This window comes from Haliotis asinina, chromosome 11, assembly GCF_037392515.1.
Source record: "Haliotis asinina isolate JCU_RB_2024 chromosome 11, JCU_Hal_asi_v2, whole genome shotgun sequence".
In the NCBI taxonomy this organism is placed as follows: domain Eukaryota; kingdom Metazoa; phylum Mollusca; class Gastropoda; order Lepetellida; family Haliotidae; genus Haliotis; species Haliotis asinina.
The window spans coordinates 19999391-20025293 of NC_090290.1; the positions used below are offsets into that span (position 1 = coordinate 19999391).

General features: G+C 39.6%; 1 protein-coding gene across 1 annotated transcript; it reads left to right on the forward strand.

The window, feature by feature from the left end:
- The first annotated feature begins 16308 nt into the window (after nucleotides 1-16308).
- LOC137256109 (uncharacterized) lies at nucleotides 16309-24334 on the forward strand. Its single transcript, XM_067793808.1, has 6 exons — nucleotides 16309-17085; nucleotides 19257-19397; nucleotides 20363-20404; nucleotides 20817-20878; nucleotides 21132-21348; nucleotides 22612-24334. The coding sequence occupies exons 1-6, from the start codon at nucleotides 16390-16392 to the stop codon at nucleotides 22798-22800; spliced, it is 1347 nt and encodes a 448-aa protein (XP_067649909.1). The 5' UTR covers nucleotides 16309-16389; the 3' UTR covers nucleotides 22801-24334.
- Nucleotides 24335-25903: the final 1569 nt, after the last annotated feature.

Here is a 25903-nt window from a genome sequence, read left to right on the forward strand (position 1 = left end):
CCTTTATAGCACCGTTACGATTATTGTACATGTGTATGTCTTCCTTGTACTTATACCAACAAGTGCGTCCTATTTTCGTTATCAAAATATTCACGTGCCGCTGGTGCAGACGTCATCAATTAAACGTCCTAAGTGACCGTCCAGTTGGATCGTTGGAATCGAAAAACTGCGCCACAGATTCCAACCACAAGGACATACTGCCTCGCAGCCCGAATAGTTCCTGGTGTCAACAAGATATCGCCAAGGACACTTCCTAGTAGACATCCTGCCAGACTACACATTTTGATATTACGTCTGCAACATCTACGATCGCAGTGGTGCAGACAACATCAGCGGCGGAGAGCACATACGTGGAGACAAGTTCTCTTCACTGACAAGACCAGATTCCCCTGCAATGCGCTGATGGCCGAACCTTGGTCTGTCCCCTATCGAACACGCCTGGAACGAAATGGAGAGAACACTGAGAGATTCACTCTTCAGGAACTCCACCAGGTGTTTCCACAGATATGGAAAGCCACTCCTCAAGACTTCTTACGATGTTTGATTGGCTCTATGAGGCGTAGACATCCAACATGACCGTGGTGGATATACATGTTATTGACTGGGTGATTTTTATTTTGACCGTTCTCTCTCTCTGTCACCTCAGAAAGGTGTAAAAGAAAACAATAAAATAATAATAGTGGGTATTTGTAACTGCGCCTGTATCCGTGCATTCGATGCTCGCTCAAGGCGCTACAAAAAGGTGAATGTATGTTTAACGTATACATTATGTTAGTAATGGTTAGAATTAGAAAAAGAAGAAAGATCTAAGTGAAGGCTATGGAGAAATAAGGGTTTTCAGAAGGAACTTGAAAGAGTTCCGTGATTCGGAACATTTGATGTCAGCAGGCAGTGAGTTCCAAATCAATGCAGCAGAGGTCCTCTGACCATAGGAGACAAGTCTGACTATGGGGACTGTAAGTAAATGCTCATTCTGGGATTATTCTGTATGATATTGAAATTTAATTTCAGACATTACGTAGATGGTTGATGTGGGCATCTAGTGAGAGGTTAGAGTCTATATAAACACCAACTGAGCAGGGTTGAATGACAGAGGAGGCTACCTTGACACCAGAGACTGATACTCCATGCAGTTGCCTATGGCTGCCGGCTATCAATAGTTCGGTCGTACTGTCATTGAGCTGAAGCATCCTAGATGTCATCCATCTCTTTATGTCAGACACACAGTCATCCACAATCTGCAGGTCTGTCAAAAGTGAGCTCCGTCTCAAGATGGTAGTGAGCTGGGTGTTATCTGCAGATCCATAGTGGCTGCAATCGTGCTTGTTGATAACTGCTGGTAGCGAGTTCACATAAAGCAGGAATAGAATCGGCCCATGGACAGACCTTTGAGAAACTCCATGGAATAACCCAAGTCTTGATGAAGTAACATCGTTAACTAACACCTTGGCTCCGACTTCATAGATATGACTGAAACCACCTCAAAGCAGTTCCTCTCACTCCAACTTGCTGATTCAGGATTTCGAATAGCTGTGCGTGATCCACTGTGTCAAACGCTGCACTCTAATCAATTAACACAAGAGCAAATATATTCCCGGAATCCAGAATATTTCTCAAGTCATTTACTAATCTTAGGAGAAGAGTTGCTGTGGAATGATGTGGACGATATGCCGACTGGAATCTATTTAACAGATCGTGTGATGAAAGGGGTTCCATCAGCCCCTTTGCTACAGCCTTTTCAACAAGGTTTGACAGACATGGCAAATTTGACACAGGTCGATAGCTTTTCAGTTCTGAACAGTCCAATTTGTTGTTTTTAATCAGAGGCTTGATATCATTTACAATCCTATTGTGGAATGATTTTCTTGCAATATGAAAAAAGTCTCAACATAAGAATAGTAGTTGTTAATTCTCAAAACTAACTTCAAGTCAACCACAATCACTTTTGTCACTTTTGAGAGAGAGTCGGTAAGTTTTGCTGGTTGATATGTGGGAATAAAGGAAATAATTTCTTGGAAAATGTATCATTCTTATTATTTTGAATAGTGTTCCAAAACAAATACCATAATCATCAGTTTATTGGACGATTCGAATATCTCGTCAGCATGTTTTATTGAATTCTCACCTTTGACTAAGCACTGTTCGATAGTGCCTCATCAAAAAAGCCTATTCTGATGATGTTGGAACAGTACAATGTTGACAACGGAGGTCATGGTTATCGGTTTGTCCTTATTGGTTAGCTGTTCCACTATATACAGGGTAGCCTGGTGGTTGAAGCGTATGCTCGTCCCGCCGAAGACCAGGTTCGATTCCTCAAATGAGTGCACTGTGTGAAGCCCACTTCTGCTGATATTCCAGTGATGTTGCTTTAATATTGTTAAGGCGACAATTCTTTTCAAATGCAGTCTTCACATTTCATGTATATAATTTACTGCACTGTGGACAATGACAATTCACAACCATACATTCACTACCAAAGCTGATGTGGCGCAGCTTTGGTTGACAAAGACATTAACTGGAAAAATCTACAGGGAAACTGCAATGATTTGTATTACAGTCCTGACAAACAAGCCAAAAAAGAGCGTTAGTGGCCGAAGCGTCTGCTCGCATACATACCCGGGTTTGATTCCCTATGTGGATCAATATGTGAACCCATTTCTGGTGTATTGCTGAAATACCGACAAAGCGATACCAAACTCAATCACTCACTCCACTGTAGATATCGGTCACGAATGCAGCACATGTACAAATGTGACAACCAGGGAAAATGCTTCCAAGTTACTGGTTAAGGTCAAAGAAAAAGCAGAATGTACATCCCTTCATATTGCAAATGCATGGAACATTAAAAAAATACATTCACTCTGATACCTCATTAACCTTACCCGTGAAGATGCAGGTGTAGAATAGACCTTCAGCAACCCATGCTTGTCATAAAAGGCGACAATGCTTGTCGCAAGAGGCGACTATCGGGATCGGGTGGTCAGGCTTACTGACTTGGTTGACACATGTCATCGATTCCCAATTGCGCCGGCCGATGCTCATGCTATTGATCACTGGCTTTTTTGGTCCAGACTCGATTATTTACAGACCACCACCATGTAACTGGAATATTGCTGAGTGCGGTGTAAAACTAAACTCACACATTCACTCATCTCAATAACCTAAATATATATACACATACAATTCAAGATGTTGCCGCTCAGTCTTACACCTGGATTGATTGCATGGACATATGGTCTCTTTTGTTCAAAAGGATTTCGTCTTTTATTTATGTTCATATTACAGAGCTCGATAAGGGCTTACCAGTCAGTGCGTTAGGGCTTTGCCTCGCATAATTTTGTGTCGATGTGTGAAACCCATATCCTTCCAGGCGTATGTAAGCTGTGACATGATCATACTGGCTTTATTCGGCTCTGATTCTCCCCACGGACTGGAAGAGAAAATGGAGTTGTAGCAATACTGAATTGTCCTAGCATACGAAGGATTATCTGCAGACACTATCGAACAAGGATTGGCATTGTTGTATGAGGCTCAACACTGGAGAACAGTCAGTTCCGAAAGCATGACCATTAAGATGAACGCATCTGTCAGTTTTAATTAGGACAGAAACTTGATAATTATCGGATAATCGTGACTTTGCGTCATAATTTTGTAGCTGAAATTATTCTTGGTTTGTAAGCATCATATCTGTCGTGCTCATAATTTCACCGAATATCTGAACCACCGGCGTCACTTTTGTTGTGCTCAAATCAATGCAAACCCCAAAGTTTTATGCACTGTCCTGATGTCAGGTTTCCTGGAATTTTTCGGAATATTGAGACGACAAGTACTCACGTGGCGATAAAACAGAAGCATTGTCATGACAGCAAGTGTTCTAATCCGAGAAGATATGGTCATGGACAAAGAGACCTCAGCTGTTGATATCATAGCTAGCAGCAGTGACAACAAGATCTTAAATACTTATGGATATCACTGTGAGTAGAATGACAATATGACTTCACACCCAAACGGATAACACCCGGGCAGCCTTGAAAACATGACCTCAGACACCAACAGATGTTATGGCATGGAACAATGGCAATAAGGCCTCAGATATCACTGCTGGCAATAATGACAATGAGACCTCACACTTCCGCGGATATCACGCAGGCAGCCATGACAATATGACCTCACACACAGTAGTAATGACAGTGATATCTCCCACTTCAAGGGATATCACGTTATAAGGTCATAACAACATAGCCTCAAATGCCAACCACTGTCACCATACAACTATAATGGGTCTTGGACGCCAGTGGATATCTCCGAGGTCAGCCAGACAAAATATTTGAGAAACGTATCATTCCAGATATCCATGACAACAAGCCTGAGGTAGTCATGGCAAGGTGGATATCACTCTTGACGGCTAAGGCACAACCGTCAACCGACATTGGAATATAGCCTGCAGGGACCACGGTCATGACGACTTGAAATCACGATAAGACGGCCTCGCGCACTACGGACTACGGCCTTCAAACACATGTCATCAGAATGTAGATATCACCGCAGTGATCACTCAGAAAGGTAAGGATGAATTCGATGTGCTAGAATATCGTCGGTCTAGCAAAACAAATGTTAACGTGTCTGTTCTCACCAACCAAATCTTGCGAAGGATAAACCGCTTTATCATCTTTGGGGTAATCAGAATTTAGCCATACCTCGCGATAGGCCTTAGGTGGTGTCCAAAATGGTTATTTTAAAATCCATAGCAAGTGACAAAAATCCGGTGACAGCTGATAAACTTTGGTGAAGTCGTGAACTCGTCTAGTCGTCAGGAGTAATACTGTGTGCGATCTTAATTAACGAGGCCTGACACGCAGTTCCCGAAACAGGTTAGGGTAAGGACATAGAGTTATGCGTATTAAACAAACCGAAAATAGGAAGCATCGCCTTTAAATTTCAATCATTGTAAATCGAAATTTTACCATACATTTACATATTTCTAACTCGTATTTTCTCAGTTCGGTTGAACAAAACATCGATGTTGCAAATGATATTAATGTTTTGTGTTTTGTGAAGTTTTGCTTTTTGGAGGTACACTTGACATAGAACCGATCAGAGAATACAAGAGGGTCCTGTTTGCCATGTGTCTGTATCATTCCCATCGTTCTACAAAATGTGGTAGGTATAAACGCTGTTTGTTCATGTAATGTGCACACACAGATATCTTGATTTAGTTCTTAAACTAATGATAACATACACTAGCAAAATGGTAAATTGTTTTCTTATTCTGAGTTTACCAGAGTTTACCATTATCTGTACATGGGGTAGTATATCGCTCGAGCTTTGATAAATGTGCCTTAATAATGGTCCCCATTCTATAATCATGTTATTGATGATAATTTTAAAGGATTTGAAAAGGAAAAATCAAATCGGTGTAAATAAATATTCTTGAATCTAGAACTTCCATTTTGGGTCATTCAGCTGCCTTTGAAATAGTTAATTAATTTGTTGACAATGTCTGAATTGGGTATGTCATACATTCTGAATGTATATATGCAATTTGCTAACAGTCCTTTTCAGTTTCAATTACCCAATGTGTTTTTACAAATGTTCTAGTGTAAAAAGCAAAGAAAGGGTGTATTTTAGGTCATTTCATACTGTCGGTTTATATCATGACCAAGCGTTGTAACATTTTTGTGTTCACACTTAAACTATTGTTCTTCAACCAGCAGCATCGAAAACGGCAACGTGTTGTAGGATCATCCAAAACGGCCTCAGACTGTTTAAAAAGACCAGGACAGTTGTTGTTTGAATGGTCCAAAACCGGTAGAGGATACTTTTCTAACTATTTTATTTATTTTCTGGTATGGGTAAAACATGATGGTCAATGGTCTACCAGTAAAATACCAGGTCGATGGTGAAATGCACCTTCACGACCAACAGTGAGGAGGAGTCTACAAATAAAATAATATTTTATTTCCTTAGTTAAATAACGGCATGTATCAGACTAGACACACGATGTGTCAATATTAATGAAAACAGGAAACACAATAAGCATGCGTGACCGTATCAAGTATCACTGAAGTTTTCTTTTTGGTGGTGGCGTTCGGTTTTGATTGTGATGATATAAACTCTGTGGTATGATCAAATACACCTATGGATTTCCGAAGGGTTATTATCGGATCACCTGTCTCTTGAACTTGGTGGTGGTAGTGTCTTTTTGTCCTGTTTGTTGTAATTAACACAGAACGCATCGTTTCTAAACGGATAATTTTGGAATGCACTTCTAGGGAGGTGTGTCGTTATCGTCTTTATGTCAGCACTAATGGATGATGTGTTTTCATCTTGGAATAATTTACCGGCGTGTCTTGATTGTCATGGTATTAACGCGGGTGCAATGCATGCACACTGTAGCATCATTTATTTACGGATTTTCCGGATCGTTTTCCGCGTGCACTTTATGGTGGAGGTGTGTCTTAATTGTCTTTGTATTAACACGGATGCATGATGTAATGCATGTAAAATGTTGCATTTGCTGACGATGTTTAGGGATCATTCACCGCGAGCATTCTGTGGTGGATACGTGTCTTGATTGTCATTGTGCTAACAAGGACGCATGGAGTAAAATGCGTGCACATTTTAGCATTTACTAACGATCTTTTCGTACTATTTTTCGTGAGGATTTTGTGGTGGAGGAGTGTATTGATTGTCAGTGTATCTGCAAGGATACATGGTATAGTGCATACACAGTGTCACATTTACTAACGGGTATTTTCGGATCATTTTCCGCGTGCATTTTGTGGTGGAGGTGTGTATTGATTGTCATTGTATCTACACGGACGCATGGTATAATGCATGCACGATGGTATGTTGCATTTACTAACGATCTCTTCGGACATTTTCCGCGGTCTGACTGACTGGTCTTTTCGGATCATTTCCCGCGTGCACTCTGTGGTGGAGGTGTGTAATGCATACATAATGTCGCATTTACTAACGATCTTTTCGGATCATTTCCCGCGTGCATTTTGTGGTGGAGGTGGGTCTTGATTGTCCTTGCATTAACTCCGATGCATGGTGTAATTCATGCACACTGTAGCATTTATTGACGGATGTTTTCGGATCATTTCCCGCAACCATTTTGTATTGGAGGTGTGTCTTGATTGTCGTTGTATTGATTCAGAAATGCATGCATAACGTCGCATTTACTGACGGGTCTTTTAGGATCAGTTTTCGCGTGCACTTGGTTTTTGGGGTGTGTCCTGATTGTCTTCGTACTAACACGGATGCATTATGTAATGCATGAACACTGTAGCATTTACTGACGGATCTTTTCGGATCATTTACCGCGAGCATTTTTGTGGTGGAGGTGCCTTGTCATATCATTGTGTTAACACGGATGTACGTACATACATGTATACAATACAACATTTACTGACGGATCATTTCGGACCATTTTCCACGGGCCTTTTGTGGTGGAGGTATGTTTTGTTTGTCATTGTATTAACACGGATGCATGGATACACGTATGGTGTATTGTGCATGGTTGTAGGATCCTTTGACCGTGTGTATAAAACACTAATCGAGGACATATTCAGGTTTTAATATATGCGAACGGAAGTTTTAGGATCGTTTCACGCTTGAATGTTGTTGTGGTGGTGTGTCTGTATTATGTTTATACCAACACTATCGATTTGTGTGTTATATCCAAAAAGTAGTACAACGTATTGTACAACGGAGTTTTTCGGATCACTTTTGCATGCAGTTGGTGACAGTGTTATGGTCTGCTTGTGTTTGCATTGACACTGGTGAATGGGTGATAATATGAATGTAAACTTGTTCCATAAGTATTACAATGTCGTTTGTAAACAAATCGAAATCGAAATCGTAAACAAATTGTAACAAACGTCCCGCAAATTTAGTTACGCAACCCTAACAACCCCTTCAGGTTGTCATTTCAAATAACCCCTCTTTTGATCAAACACTAAATGGAGTTGACGGCCCATTTGCGAAATCCACATTGTATCAGAAAATGTGTTGGTGTTTGTATTACACACGATAATAAGGCGTACTATGACTGAAATGATGTTATGGAGATTTAACGTGTTTGTGTGTGTGTGTGTGTGTGTGTGTGTGTGTGTGTGTGTGTGTGTGTGTGTGTGTGTGTGTGTGTGTGTGTGTGTGTGTGTTTTCCGATATAAGCTTAGTTAATTCTAATCCTCACGGATGTATTGAGTTCGGGACATGACAATGATTTATACATATACGTGTAAAATGTCATTAAATGCTACAATAGAATCAGCGATTAAGAGGATGTGTGTATTTTTGTTCGGTTATACAATAAACGAGTTTGTTTACTCAAACTTAGTTTGTGGTATTGTTTTATCAAATTTATCAAGAAATTCACGCCTAGGCTGACGCGATATATTTCAACAAAATGGAAGAGCTGTCCCTGAGATGGATTTCCATTCGAAGATGCGTACTCACCCGCAAATATGAAGTTTCTTTGTCTACAGATGGCTTTGTATCTTACTGCAGCAGGTTGTAGTTTCCAATGAATACAATTACATGAAATCAGATCAAAAAAGGACGAGATGTATTTTTTCTTTATAGCAATTTCGTAAAGAAAAATTGCATAGATATCACGTAACATTCATTTTACGATTACGAACACTGTGACATAACCCGATATTTAACAAAACCAATACACTTTCATGTGTGGCTTTAAGAAATGATGTGAAAATTTAAAACTGTTTAACACTTTCAGTGTAAGGAAGCATCCGGTGTGTAAAGAAACTATTTCATTAATGACTGAAAGTGTTTAAGATGATGAACAGTTAATATTTGCAAAATACGTAAAACGTCATTAGCTTTTTTGTGGTAATGATATAACTGAACACCCCTTGGATAACGATATCATATATACTGATGGGCTTTTATGTGTCTCATCTCCCAAAGGTGATCAAGGAGGTGTGCGGTGATCAAGGAGAAGATGACGTGAGTCTACTTCCTGTTCGGCAAGTTGTGATTTCAAATGATGCCACAGTGAAATGGCCACTTGTGAAACCATATGCACAGGTATGATGCTATCAACCCTGGGAGAATGAATAAGTTCCTAGCCTAATTCAGTCCATGCTCAGTAGATTTCAACAACTATGATCAACTGCCCAATCTGTATAGCTTAATCACAATAATACTGTACTATTGTAATGAGGGTATAATGCGCGAGCAATATATAGGACATGATGAGGATTAATGAAATAAAACCATTTCTTCAGTAGAAATAATTGCCCTTGGGCAGGTAATCACATTATGCTAATGAAACTCTTCCAAAAGCATACCTTTCCCAAGTGGAAAAGAGACCGACCTCCATGGAACGAATACAATCTGAATGCTAGAGTAAATGTAATAATTATTGTAAACAAACTGTTCTATCTGCCAATTTACCTATGGTGGACAAGACACTGAATACGTTTTTTCATCTTGTTTAGCCTATTCCATGTGTGGAAGATGTACCGATATTGAGAGTATCTTCCATTAGGCGAATAGATTCTGAACGTAAAAGTAAATTTGAATGTGAACGAGGCGTTCTTGCACTCAATTTGTGTTTCAGGGGCAAGATGTTGCACGTGGTTAGCAATATTCCAGCAATGTTGACGTCATTGAGGGATGAATGCAAGGCATGTATTGACTGTTTCCTTCTTTTTTTAAATAGAATAACACCTATGAACGTGTATTAATCGACAATGGAAAAACTACCATGAGAAACGAAACTTCATTATCCGTTTCATGACCATCGACACATTATCAAGACTTTACACATTTATGTTATTAACAGGTAACTGGCAGATTCAAGTAAACACATGCAACAATGATTCAGTCAATACTGGTGAGGGATCACTGCTCGCAGCCTTGAGGCGCTGTCCTGTCGAACCCACGTTTTGCAGGGAATGTGAAGTATCCAACGCCTTATGGCTAAAATGTTCGCTCGTCACGGGTGCAAAGGAATTCTGGTGTCCCCCGTTCTAAGTTTGATGGGATATTACTAAAAGCGATATAAAACTAAACTCGCCCACTCAATTTGATCAATTTGTTATTTAGGATGCAAGCATGGTATTTCGAATGTGAGTATTACATATCTGCCATGGACTTATGAAAATGACATGGTCTGATGATCCGACACGTTCAGTGTCCGTTCTAGTTTTATTTATATGGATATATCTGAATCTGCATTATAAATACGATTATAATTGTTATTATCTGCCATTATTTATCTGCTTATCTGTGTTTATTATTATCTTTCTTCAGTAATTATGCAATGATGAAAAGGTCAGTTGGGCAACATATTATGTTACATATCATAAATAATATCTCAATAGGTACCATGTAGGTACCATGTAGGTACCATGCGGCGAGCTATGTCAAATTGATATACAAGGTACTTCTGACTCGAATGTCACAGTCACTGGGGCTCACGGTGTAGTATTACTATTGCAGGCGGAGAAATAAATATCATAATATCATATTTGTATGCAATTACCAGACAGAGAGATACATGGAGTGAGTGAGTTTAGTTTTACGTCGCACTCATTAATATTCTTGCCATATGGCGGCGGTCTGTAAATAATCAAGTCTGGACCAGACATTCCAGTGATCAACAGCATGAGCATCGATCTGCGCAACTGGGAACTGATGACACGTGTCAACCAAGTGAGCGAGCCTGACCACCCGATCCCGTTTTGTCGCCTCTTATGACAAGCATTGTCGCCCTTTATGGCAAGCATGGGTTGCTCAAGGTCTATTCTACCCCGGGACCTTAACGGGTCGACATACATGGAAGTTCATGTAATATCTAATATCACAATATTTGGGATAGTCAAAGAGTAAAATATACGCATTTCGTGAATCATTAAGGGTGACTATTTGACTATGCTGTACATATAGGCCCAGAAACGTGTTGTAAATCAGATGTTAGGAATAAAGTGCATGTGTAACATGTGTTACATGTGTAACATCTGTCAAGAACTCTTGATTTGTTATTCTGGGCTGAATCTTAGCTGTCCCAACTCTGCCAAGAAGGGATTTGCATATTCATGATGCTGCAAATCTACACTGTAAATTATTATTCCAGTCAATGGCCGCAATGTAGCTGGACTATTGGTGAGTACAGACAAGCACAATCAATGGAACAGTATGTTCTGGAATTCCATCCTCAGCTCATGACTACTTATAGTGTTACGGTTCATCGACGTAAAAGTATATTCAATCAGGGGTTGTTTGGTAGCTTAAGTGTTACAGTGTTTGGTCGTGAGGTAGAAGTCTAGGGTTTTGTTCTTATACTGATAAAATGTAGGAAGCAAAATATGTGGAATCCTCCACCATTGCATTGCTAGAATAATGCAAAGAGTGGGGTAAAACCAAACTCGCACTCCACAGTATGCATCGTTCACGTAAATCAGCACATTATGGAATGTAAAATGCAAAGTGGTCAGTAGTCAGAGGAACGTAAACAAACCTTGCGGGTACATGAGCCAATGGACCCCGAGTGACCAGTGAGCAACGTATTTATCTTACCGAACACCCGAGTTTTAATTTCGAGCTGTTTGAAGCATTTCTGTTGAAAGCGAGGCGAATCGCCATTTTGCAGACGACACAAGGTAAACAGAGTTATCTCCCTTCCATCGATTGTTCGCGAGGTTCATTGTTGCGCACGTAAAATATTTATAGTTAATAATAATTTGCGACACCCAGTGTATCGTCGTTCTCCAATATGAGTTTGTGTTAAATGGCACTACTTGTTAAGAGACGCTTCGTGTGGTGGCAGTTTCCAGAAGTATGGCTGTGCCTACTGTGAGGGATGAGAGGGCAGGCCTCTGCTTAACTTGCGACGTATACATTTGCTCTTCTGAAGACATCGTCATCTTACAACAGTCTCCCATACTGTTTCCTGAATTTGAGTGAGTGGATGCTTGTTAGGACAAATTACGGTATCATAGGCCTGACACAGTTCATCCATGGACATAAATTTCATGAACGTTAATAGAATATCGTGTAAAACAACGTTAAAGTTCCTGTGAGGGGAGTTAGTTTTAAACCGCATACAGAAATATTCCAACTACATGTCGGCGATATGTGAATACATTTAATCGAGTCTGGATCGGACAATCCAATGATCAACAGCATGGATACGATGATATGTGTTAACCAAGTCAGCGAGTCTGACCTTCCGATCCGTTAGTCGTCTCTTAAAACCAGCATGCGTTTCTAAAGATCAGTTCTAACAAGCATCTTCGCGGGTACATAAATTTAAGAGAAAAGCAGAACCCAGTTGTGATACAGTTTGGACATTCGTGAACACACTGGCATATGTTTTACCCGTATACCATTCCTGTAGCCAGGTTTTACGCACTTGTATTACTTTGGATGATTGTAAACCCGTGCGTGTCAAAATACATGTTTCCATCTATTGATCTTGTGTTGTTATTTGCCGTTTTCTCTTCGAAACAAGGAAATCCACAAATATCTACACGTTATGAAGGCTGTTCCTTCGTATGCAGTAAAATCATTCGAGACGAGAGTTGTGTTGCGGGCGAGACGAAATTGTTTGTTGAACATTCAAAGTATACTAATGACAGAACTTTCACAGATTCAGTGAAACAGTCGAGACGAATGAATGAATGAATGAATGAATGAATGAGTTCATCGCAGCCTTTTGCATGGTTTTATTTGAAATCCTGTTTATCACTGCAGTCGTTTGTAAATATTCCAGTTTGGACCAGACAGTCCAGTGCTGAACACCACGATCATCGATCTATGGATACTATGACAGGTCAACCAAGTCAGCGTGACTAACTACCAGATCCCGTTAGTCGCCTCTTGCGACAAGCATGAGTTACTATTTTTATTTATATAGATAAAATATCGATCTTGAATTTCTTCTTTTGTGTGCTTATTGCCATACCTTAGCAAAGATGTCCAGCGCGTGGAAGGGAACATGATTTACCTGAGTGAGTGAGTATGATTTTATACGACTATTAGCAATATTCCAGCAATTCCACGGAAGGTGGCACAACTTGAAAAATGGGCTTCGTACATTCTGCCAATATGATGAATTGAGCCAGGGCGTAAAGAAACAAACGCTAAACCACCACCCCAAAATGTATTACACAAACACGGAGCTGTTCTACCCGGACAGATGGCATTCAGCGTACGCGGGCGAGAGACTAATCTAGTATGACTTCAACTATTAGGTTTAAAAAAAACCAAACATATCCGATTAAATCATGATGAGACTCAGTAGATGTGGAATGCCGAACGGAGTCGTGTAAGGAAAAAAACAATAGAGAATATACTGAAATGAGCACTGAGAATACTAAAATTCAAGTCATTGTGTGAAATATGCAGATTCAATGCTGACGTTGACAAAAGCGACAACAGATTAATTACATGTTCTGAATGTGGATATTGATGTAGCTACAGAAGTTTTGAATTATATCATCTTACATTCGCGAGGAGATCAATGACCCCCAGATGTTGCACAGTTAAGACATACTCATCGGAGCATGACACAGGTGTCATATATATTGTGTTTCAACATTTAGTAACGTGTTTGAAGGTACAATCTTTGATAACGGTTTGTAGTGCTAATTGCCTTTAAAATGTAACTGATGTTGAGGACATGATTTCAGGTCAAGATTCTCCTGTTTGTTAATTAATTTGTTGAAGGTCAATATTCAGGAACACACAGAGTCCACATTGCCGTTACATTTCCGCGCGACATTTAAACTCGTCTGACAGCTTGCTGACTGTCTATTCGTCACATTTTGTTGTTGTTTTTTTTCTTTCATCAAAGGTATATTGCAAAACTGCATTAACACATACACGCTTCATTCACCGTTCCTGATCTGTAACGTCCTACAGTCATGCACAGAACAAATACATGTTCGGAAACTTCAGTGATTGTTTCTTCCAGGGAGAGTATAATGATGTAACCATATTATCAACTAATGATTGATCAAATGTATGGTACTAACAGAACACCGTCACAGACCTGATGTATGAAACCAATGAACACTTCGACACATGAGGAAGCCTGAACGAATGTGTTGGTTGGTCGGCATGAGTGGCAGCCCTTTTTCTAAAAGATGAAAGTCATCGCCTGTAAAGAGCGAGGAAGTGGTGAGGAATGTTACCCACCTGTACGGGGCAGGATCACCTCAACCTTCTTTGATGCGGACATTTTTATTTTATTCTGTAAACTAAAATTTTTCATCTATCTGGATATACGCCCAGAGATGTCATTATTTGTTGATTTGCCTGGTCCTCTTTCACACCTACATATCTACACATATACACTGCAGATACGTTAATAATTGTCCTAATGATACGTGCTTTCAATTGTAAGGAACTGTTTCGATCCACAAATGCTATTGTTAAGAATGTTACGATGAAGATTTCCCTCCCTTTCATTTCATTAAACATAACTCTTTATCGTTCACTGTAAAATGGACCTGTGAAAATCCGGGTTAAACTTCATGCTTGTCGACTAAAGGAATCGAGCAGTCAGGTTAGTTGACACATGTCAGCGTATCCCAATGGCGTAGACCGATGGTCATCACAGGATAGTCTGGCACAGACTGAATATATACCTTGGACATCTCTACTGTTCGACTTGGGCCTTGATGTTGTGACTTGAGGTACGTCGAGTTATTCCCCTTAGTTGCCAGGATGTTATTATACATAGGACTACCTAAGTCCACGTTGTTTCGGTAAACCAGCAATTGTGAGTGAATGAGTTAGGTGTAATGCTGCCTTGAACAGTATTGTAGGTTTGTTGGCGTTCTTTTAGCGAGCACTATGTCAAATGTCAACCCGTATTATTCGTGTGCATTAATCATTATTCAGCATCAAATCCGTACACCAAAACTGCATTCGCTGAGACTGTTCTTTTTATATCTTTTATTCACATCAGATTCTCTTACATGCATCAGCATCTCTCGAAGACTTTGTCATATAATAATAGCATTAAAATATTATTTGTTCCCAATGGTACTCTTTCCAAAGCCTTTCGAGATGTCATGCAAACACGTCCCAAACATTCAAATGTTGAAATGAGCAAAATTCTCATTGATTCAGCACGTCTCAAAACATGCATAACTTGAAATGAGCAACGATTTGACAAAACTGTGATAAAAAATATACTCTCCAATAGAAGAAACGCACAGATGATATGATATGATATATGAAATTTTAATTTTTTCAAGATAATGTGACTGTTTATTATGCTGCTTATTGCAATAATGCTTCGACGGAAATTTTTTAATATAATACTCTCAAAAATTAAAGAAAAAGTATTTTCAGTGTAACATCTTTATGATCTCGATGGCGAGTTTTGCCGACATGTTGCTCAAATTCAAATGCTCTAAGAATACTTAACTCATATTGACTGTCAAATTGATTTATTCGATTAACAACATCGCCCGATGACAACCACCCCGAGAAACAGCATGCAAAATGTGTGGCATGAATGTCCTTCACGTGCACGCTGATTATTCCTCTTGTACAAGATGTGGGTCCTAACTTCCTTGTTATGGATGATAATGTCTGTCCATGGACGATAATGCCCGTCCATGGACGATAATGCCCGTCTATGGATGATAATGCCCGTCTATGGATGATAATGCCCGTCTATGGATGATAATGCCCGTCTATGGATGATAATGCCCGTCTATGGATGATAATGTCTGTCCATGGACGATAATGCCCGAGAAACAGTTGTTAATGGTGGTGTTTAGATTACATCACATATATGGACTGATCTGCAAGGTCACATAAACTCAAACACCAAAACATGCTTGGGACAGTATTGGAGTTCGGATTTACGGTTTCCATGTTACATGCTTTTGATTATTTATAATTCTATCATTGCTTAATACAATTTCATTTCTTTCTGTTAATCTTGTGTACATATGTTTAACCTTTTTATTGCATAATTCCATAATTTGCAATTTCAGTAAATGAAAATGTAATGAGACTGAAAACTGTGTTGCTTAACATTTTGTGACGACTATATGTATAATTTAAAATTTACACCCAAACAGAAGCGTATCGAGGTTAACATGTTTCATGCGCACATGAGCGCGTCAGGTGTGCACATTGTGTACTTGCACAGCATAGAAGCGTTTTCTAATTCATCGATTTAACGTCACGATGAATACAGTGCTTTTCACAGAGTGATAAATATGTCAGACCCACAACCTGTTATCATTTCGCTTATCTGTATCGATATTAAATTCTAGTCCAACGTTGAAACAGGCTATAGAAAATGTCGATCGCACACTGCACGTTCTTCTAAATCAATGAATATTTATTCTGTGTGTCTGGAAAGTCTAAGTAACAGTCACAGTCATCATGAAAGTGGCTTTGGTCGGATCTCTCACCCTTGTGGTGGTCATCTTGAGCTGTACGGCTGCCCACGGGGCACGAATTGAACGAGATGGCCAAGGAAGCCAAGGATGGATGCAGACATTGTTCAACTCTCTATTTGGAGGAGGGAATGACAAGAAAAACGGGAGCCAGGGCACCAGTTCAGGTAATAACACTGGTACCCTTATGAAAGGACTGGCAGACATGAACCTTAACGGAACCTCAACCTACTCTGCCTTTACAACATCGGCAACGCCAGCTTCGTCAACGCCAACACCCTCTAAGACGATTTCGCCGACGATGTCGACGACAGCAGCTGGAACCATTGCCCGTTCCACTACAACATTATCAACGACGACCTCAACAAGTGGGAAGAAGCAGAATCCCGAATGCGTGAAGGCTAATGACATGTCGACCTATTGCCAGATGTCCGAAAGATTTCAGAACTATATGAATCATAACACAACGTCAGATGCAATGGCGGCCAAGCTGTTTTCTTATAATGTTGTTGACCAGCTGATCAAAATGTGCAAGCCAGGAGAATGGTGCTTGTCCAACGATTACGTCAAGGCCTTTGCCGACAGCATGAGCACCGTGTTCAATGGCCCATTATGTGAAAAGGGACTTCGAAAATGCATTGAGCAAATGCTGTACATGAGAGAGGGGTGTCCCGATATGACGGTAAGTTAAATAGGTGTATCTTGATAGACGAAACTTTTCAGTAGTCCTACTTTCACACACAATTTGCATATGTTTGTCTGGAGAAATGCTGAAGAAGTGTGAAGATTCTTAAGCTTCAAAACTGTTACCGGTATTAATTAATTTTGTTTGCGCGTCTTATGAATGAGTGAGTGTTTGTACTACGCCTGTTGTAGAAATAGACCACCAATACCACAACCTGAGGCACCAGAAATGGGCTTCACACAGTGCACCCGTTGAACCTGGGTCTCCAAGCAAGCGGTTTTAAGCACTAGGTTACAGCAACGCATCAGGAGCCAAACGTTGCAGATTAAAAATCAAGTTCACTAATGTTTTATTTATGGGTGACCGTCCTTCGATATAGACATACTGAATAAGGTTGTTCATTCTATTAGCCTGTTTCACAGTCCTTGAAACATAAAAAATTCCTTTCTCTAAACCGTGTCTCCAGTGCAAAATTTTCTAAATGAAGCAAGTCTAGATATTTATCATAATGTAATTTCTTTCGGTTTGACATTCCACTTTTTCCAGAGACTAGGTGTTAGTTTACTTTTTATATGTTAACACACTGACTATCATGAGTTTCTGATATCTATTTCAGTGGAAGTGCAAAACACAGAGAAATCATTTTACACATCAGATACACATCACAAACGTTTTCACTCAACCAGCTCACGAAACTATTTTGAATAAATATCAACGAAATTAGATATTCGAGATAATTTTTGATCGTGTTACACATCGATGTCTCCTCCAGAATACCTTTGTAGTCATGTATGGGTATTCGTGTCACAGCTGAACTGTGTTTACGTGTTATATTCATGTCGACTGGATCGAAGACACTATCAAAGCGAGAGTATTGACGAGGACCATGTCACGCGAGCATTATTCAGTGTACCATCTGTGACCAGGCTGTAATGATGATGTTGGAAACAGTTGGGCCAAAATACAAAGAATGGCACAACATGGCAAAAAATACCCTTTAAACACTGAGACTTTGAAGTCCTGACAAATTGTAGTGCAACAATATTAGAGGTGGAGTGTGTGTGTGCGTGTGTACGGGGGTGGGGGTGGGGGGAAGTAGTCGTTGATTTGTGTTTTGACATACAGGGCGGGTTACTTTCTTTGCATACACATTTTTCAGGGCGGAGCTGTCATCCACATCATACATGCAGCCACCCACCACCACCGTCCATCCCCCTTCCCACGCCCACCCCATTCACACACTCACACACACACACACACACACACACACACACACACACACACACACACACACACACACACACACACACACACACACACACACTCCTTCGACCATAGATTATGAAACTTCTAACCACTCACCGTGAGAGCGTGGGCTGCACATCGGAAATGATGAAGAGAGCACGTTTAAGGATAAAACCTCAATGTTTTCTATTTCGACAGTACCCCTGCGTTCAACATTCACTCTTGAACCTTGTAAAGAAATAGATAAATCGGCACATGTTCTTGGCGTCGGGTGAAAACTCGTTACCCAGAAACTGTATAGCTGTTCTATTACGTTTTTCAACCAGTTATTCAGCAACTTTGTTCGAATGCCTATTTATCAAATCCACCGTGAGGTGATCACAAAGGGTGAGGCCTATACATATCTGACGAGGACAAGGTCTGTCCTAAATCCCGTGGTATCCCGCGAGATCCGAGACCGCAGTGAGCTATCGACATGGAGGATTTGTTAATATATCACCCACCGGTATGACGTCGGGTGTATCAGGGAGATATACAGGATTCACCAGGACCAGGTGGATCGGAAATTTACGTAACTGAATAATTTAATAAAATACAATTTATGTGTGATTTATGAGTTCATATTACGATATGGGAGATGTTAAAAGAGGTGCTGTCTCGCAAGCCAAAGCTGTCTGTCTGTGTAGCGGTTGAAACTTTAAAGAACATATTTTTCTGTATTATGTATCTAGGGGATGAAAGATTATAAATAGGCTAGGGCCCATCCTATAGCAATATATAGCTATATACGTCTGAGATAGGTAGATAGATAAATACGTTGAGGTTGGACGGTTGTGAATTAGGTACTCGACTCAAAGACGATCAGATACTGCAAACCAGTTCGCATCTGCTCACATATTTAAACATTTTTTCTTTTGTTTCAGCGTCTAGCTACGCTCGACAATGGTCTGTCCCTGGTGTGTGAGATGTACGCCGTTCCTGAGTTGACCGCTGAATGTTTTGGTCACACCCTGGCAACACTTCACGTCACCCTAGCCGATGAACTCAGACAGACGTCCAAGAAGGTTGGCTAACTTTCAATTTCACCATCCACCAACCGCACTCTTCATTCAACTTATGTTATATCAGTGTCAGGTCTGAGGACAATATCATTATTCCAGAAGGGTTAAATGTTTCTTACATGCATCAAGTTAAAGTCGATTCTCGCACAGATTTAAGTTAGAGAACTTAAGTTTTTCAAGGTAAGGCTGATGCATGCCTAAAGCACAACCGGCTACATTTGTGTGTGTGTCCTTTCGACCTGGACATATACCTGCTGAAACATTATCCTCAGATTCATATTGTAGAAGATTGACTTGGAAATTTAACGTCTCTACAGCAACGTTAATAAATAGAATTGTGGTTATCACGACTGAGAAAACGTACTCTTAGACACCCTTTTCTTCGATCAATATATATTAAGCAGATAAGTAAAATATAATCCTCGTTGTGAAGACCCGTGAAGGTCCCGTGGTCGGAGTCGGGTGGTCAGGCTCGCTGACTTGGTTGACACATGTCATCAGCCCCCAGTTGCGCAGATCGATGCTCATGTTGTTGATCACTGGATTGTCTGGTCCAGAATCGATTGTTTACAGACCGCCGCCATATAGCTAGAATATTGCTGAGTGCAGCGTAAAACTAAACTCACTCATTCATCAAAATCACCCAACGCTTCTAACCTTGAAAAATCTGACATCTCATATGCTCCCACGTGTCCTTTCCGTCTCAATGACGATATGATGGGAGCAGTACTTCAATGAGAGACTGGGCCTAGATTTTCGAAGCTCACTTAGCGCTAAGATAGTCGTAAGTGCCATACATTAACATTAACTTACGACTATCTGAACGCTAAGAGAGCTTCGAAAATCTAGGCCCTGTTCTTTAACTGTAACGAAGGCCTGACCAAGAAGAAAATCTCGATAACAAGCTACTGGAGGGACTCCATCTCTATATCTGCGAAGCAAATGATACTTAACTTTTATTATTTCAGATTCTTCAAGGAGATGAATTTTGCCTCGGGGCCTATGTTGGTGTGAGTAAACAGGCTGATTTACTTCTACATATAACTATTTTAGTCCAGTTATATGTTTTGTTAAATTAAATTAATGTTAACTTCTTTGAACATTTTCAACATTGTTTGTAATACAACATTATCATTATCGTTTCTCGCTGACATCAACTTTATTTATTTATATATATATAAATATCACTTAAGTGTTTACTTTCTCACATGTAGTCAAGACATCACGTTTTCAAATTAGTTCGTGACATTATATTCCGAAACATAATACAAAGTTGTTTACTTTGTAAAATATATAAACGTTTAAAATTGCTTAACATCATCCTACCATCTCATTTGCGAACATTTTTTTCAAAATAAAATATATTTGTGTGGAACTCTTCTTTGACACTTCCTAGAAAGAGGTAACAATTTTCTCTTACAGATGACACGAAAGTTCATGTGCACCTTGGAAAAATGCCCTCGTCACAAGCAACTGTTTCACGAGTATGTGCTTTAATGGTCAATCCGAGTAATCAGATTTTAACTCACTGTTAACGTAAGAGAATTGTGTAATCTCATTGTAATCACTAATTTGAAGATAATGGTATATCAAGCAATCAGAACGACTTTGAGCATTGTACACGGAAAACGTGTGTTATGCATCATATCAATCAGCCTCAGTTATCCTACCTGTGTAACCTTGTTCAGTTAATTAAAATGAATGAAATTACTTGTATAACAATATTTTCCACTCAAGTTTCGCTCCGTGGAAATGGTTCATGGAAGATGCTCCTGTCATCAAAGAAATGTGTAAGCTGGAAAGCGTTTGTGGGGATCTGGAAGCAAGAGAGGAAGCATCGTCTACAACAATGACGACTATGACGACATTAGCAACTCCCTCGCAGATCCCCCCTGGTCTGGCATCTAATGAGTCCAACCTCGCTGGAACTGACGGTGGTTCGGAGTTTGAAAGGGTAAGGAATTGTATGAAAAAATATAATGTAACTTTACATATAGAGTAATTATTTCTTACACATATCCCAAGGAGATAATGACATAATTTTGATCCATAATCACAAAGTTGGGTTCCATCAGTTCTGTTTGGGAGGTAATCTCGAAGTGAGGAGGCTTCGGAAATTTGCCACTCTTGGTCATACCAAGTAAGGATATTTCAAGTGAACAAGGATTTATGGATTCGTTCCTTCAGTCATTGGATTTTGACACGTCCGAGTGACACAAATCTCCATTTCGATTTGTGTCACCTTAGGCAACTGGGGGTCCATTTTCCTACTGCGCAAGTTGCATCATTACCATATGTATCAAGAAATCATTTAATATGTTCCGCACACTTTAAGGGAGAGGGGTAGGGTGGCTATTGTCCATACTCTTGAACCGATTTCTAATTATGTTATTGGTCTGTGCTTGAAACCGGGAGTTCTTAAGATCTTCGGCATCTGGCAGATTGTTAAAAAATGAAACATCGTGCTGTCTCACATGCAGTTTTGAATGTAAACAATTATAGTAGAGAGAAGTCTATCGAAGACTTTCTTACTGACATATTTTGAATATATGACACGTTTTATGGATAACAGCTTTTTCATTGTTTATATCGCGTTTACATCGCGTACAGAGATCCTTCTTGATCATGTATTATTCACCTGAGACTCTTCACAGGACATTTCAGAACATATTGCTGCTCCTTATTCATTCACCTAAACCATCTGAAACGTTCTGTAAAAAATAAAACGAAGTTGTTATCCACAAAACGTGTCATGTATTTCACCTCATCAAGATTTCGATCAGGTAATTTGACTGTAGATATAATAGTTTGACCTCTGAGGTATTGTCCATTATGTAAACTGAAAAAACGAATTTTATATATCGAAGATGGATACCATGTAATATATACTATCGTAATAGCTACATTCACTTACGAAAAACCCTCTCCTTTGTAAATTGACACAGCAAGATTATCTGTTTGTAAAAATACTTTGTAAATGTGTTGTCCTCAGCTATTAACGATGTATGCCTTTGCCTACAGAAAGTTAAATGTATGAAGGAAAAAGATTCATACCACTGTATTACTTCGCACTTAGGTTACAAATTCTGTAGAGACTGCAAGTTGGGCCCATGACCTTTTACTTCAATACATCTGTCTGTCCGTCGGTCTCTCTATATTGACTGCGGAGATTGATGGTTCAGTGTTTACATTTCTAGCATTTTGTTTCTTTTTTTAGCCTTTCTTTATCATACAAACAACGGACGAAAACACAAGGCTGCTCATTGGCATCGTCACTGGAACACTTGTAGCTCTGCTAGGCGTTGTGGTTCTTCTCTGTGCGGTCCTCAAGCGTGTTCGGAGGAAAGGCAGGCCTCTTCTGACAAAGGACGGCTACACGAAGCTTCCCAGTGAAGAGGTCCGTTGACTATTACGCACAGAATAGCTATAGACTGTGTTTGTTCTATTGACAAACGAACCAATGTCCATTCCATGCCCTAACATATGTCCATTTCTACAAAAACAAGTGCGTTCCAGTTCATAGTGTATTTCGTACCCTCGAAGTAAGCATGACCTGCGACGTCTAATATTTAATATTATAGTTCCGGATCCAACATAGCAGCTCTAGTATCCAATGTAATCGCGACATTACATTGTTGGATAGATAATTGAATTGCATATTATTTGTACATACATTGCAAGTACTTAACAACCACAGAGGCTGGTTTAGAGTCAATTTGAAATGGAGCAGATTCACTGTTATTATGTAGAAGGTAATTGGTAGAATTTGCGTATCTTTATTAGCTCTACCTATTTGTAATCTAATATTTTTTGTTGTACAATATCTACATTGTCACTAAAAGTGTCCGTACTTACACTACCAATACAACCAATAACAAAACCAGTCCATCAAATATCGTGGTTATATGACCATATTTTATGAAATTCCAACAAAGAAAACACACACAAAAAATACATCCAGAGAAGTGTATACTTTAATCCGCTTTTGTCACAGTTAGTGTGTATTGTACATGTGTAGGTGTGGACACTTTTAGAATTGAGAACGTCTGAACTAACGTACATAAGACACCTTATTTTCGTTAATAAAATTTCGATTTCTTAAGGTGGATTTATTTTGTGAGACAAAAACAGTTCATGCCATACAGTGCCTTCAGAGCCTCTTTATGTATCCATATCATCTTCAACAGCTTGTACAATAGTATGTCCTTTCGAGTTAATGATTTCATTAAGGGGTATTCATAAATATATGTTCGGAATAGGAATATACATTAAGTTGTTGACAAAATATTAATACGTATCATAAATTTTGCGGGAGGACAGGGTTATACGTCATGACGGCTATTTCAGTTTTCCTATTTACCTGTCTTTTTCACTACTGGTTTTAAAATACGTTGCAAATGTGGAATTATGTCAGTAATATCAAGGTCCCGGGACTCGATATATGCATGCACGTAAGGAAGTCCTTCCAGAGCACATGGAAGATACTAACGATCTTCAGAAGCGAATTACGTATTCTATTTATTACTCTCCAACATAATTTGATAGACACTGCCTACAGTGTGATGACTAACAGCTAGGTCTACGACTATTGCGACAGAGGTATTGACATTGTGACCTGTAAATCATTACGCCGCCATACGTTTAGCGGTATTATAGTAGTACAAGATGGCAGTAAAGATGTTACACTGCAGTTTCTTATGGGATCCTCAGTATTAAGGAGTTGCGTCAGCAATTCCATGTACACGAATGAGCTTTGTAGGGTACAAACGCCAGCTATATTAAAAGTGTGAAGCAACGAATAAATCTACAACGGAGCGACGTCGTTAAGGCTGTCCCACATGAAATGTGATGTAATTCGGCAGATACTTACTTTCCTACTTTTGTCTTCATGTAAATATGATTGTTTATGTTTTTGAAGATATAAACTCCTTACAAGAGTTTAATGTGTCCTGTTATCTGTGAATACATAATAGATGAAAGGAAGATAAATTTGTGTTCAAATGCGTTGTCCAACATGATTAGGCACAGTGCATGTACATGTAGTGGTAAACACTATGTAGGTTCCGTGTGTGAAACGTGAGATGCATGCACTGTCTTATGCGCAGTATGTGTGGAGTATGTGTATAACATAGCGTACATGCACTACATTGTGTGTAACGTGTGTGGTATATCCCTGTTGTATGTGTACAACTCCAATATAGCACACATGCACAGTACCGTGTGTAACGTGTGTAGAATATGTGTGTAGCGTGTGTACAACTTCAACATAGCATACATGCATAGTATTGTGTGTAACGTGTGGAATATATGTGTTGTATGTATACAGCATAGTATGCATGCATAGTATTGTGTGTAACATGTGTAAAGTTTGTGTTGAACATAGTATGCCAGGACTGTATCAAGCATGCCAATTTGAAACTGCCAATGTGAAGATTCTCCATTGTTTCAAATTTTTGTGTTGTTCTTCCCAGAAAAGCGTTTGTGTCTTTTTTTGTATCTTTTGTCTTTGTATACCATGATTATTGTCTACTTCATCTTCCTTTATTTTTTCTTTTTTTTGTTTTCAGTGTTTCGCTATAAATCATGTCACCCCGTGTCATGTGAAATACATGTATCAAAGTACAACAAACGTGTTTACACATATTAGTTAGTTACGTTCAGTTAGTGTGTGGGGTTGCCTCTATTTACCGTTCTACCAGAACACACTGCCCTGCACGTTATAACGGCATGTATGATTATGGCTGATATTAAACAATACAGACCTGCAGTGGGTTATTTGGCAGTAAATTGCATTCACGTCTAGCAATCCGATTTGTTAAATCAAAACCCAATTTTACGTTATTGTGTCTCTACAGTTCTCACATATCTGTAATTGCCTTAAAATAATAATTTGATTTTACGCGGTTTGAAAGGCAACATCTATTTATAACTTCTTGACTCAGAATTTCGGTCTTATTCGTCTAAGAGAAACCTTGTTGCACGCAGACGTCCACAGTGCAGATGTAACAACAGCTGCATACCATTCAAGAAAGATAGGCAAACTCATGGTGGCGAAAACCGACGCCTCGACAAAAGCCTGCTGACAGCAGCTCAGCATGTTGTCATCCCATGTATAGCTACAGTATGTCATCTCAACTTAGGACTTGTGATTGATGACAGTCGGCTTTTAATATACGCGTAGGCAGATTGCATTACCACACTGGCCGAGTCTGAATGCTATACCGTATTTACTGAGTGTGTACGGTACCAATGAAACGACTCTAAAATCAAAGTTAATTCACTTCAGAAGTACAGCTAACCCAAGGTCCGCTCATGCGTTTCAGTATGGTGATCACATGGTAACTGTTACTGACTGAGCATCTCGACTATGATCAAATGATTAGAGCAACAGCATCTTCAGCAAGTAGAGCCCTGTGTCTTCTTATTTCAAAACGTAAGTCTCTTAAAGGATTGAACCATACTTTTACCATACTTACCCACTCGATGGTGTAGAGAGCACCCAACCACGG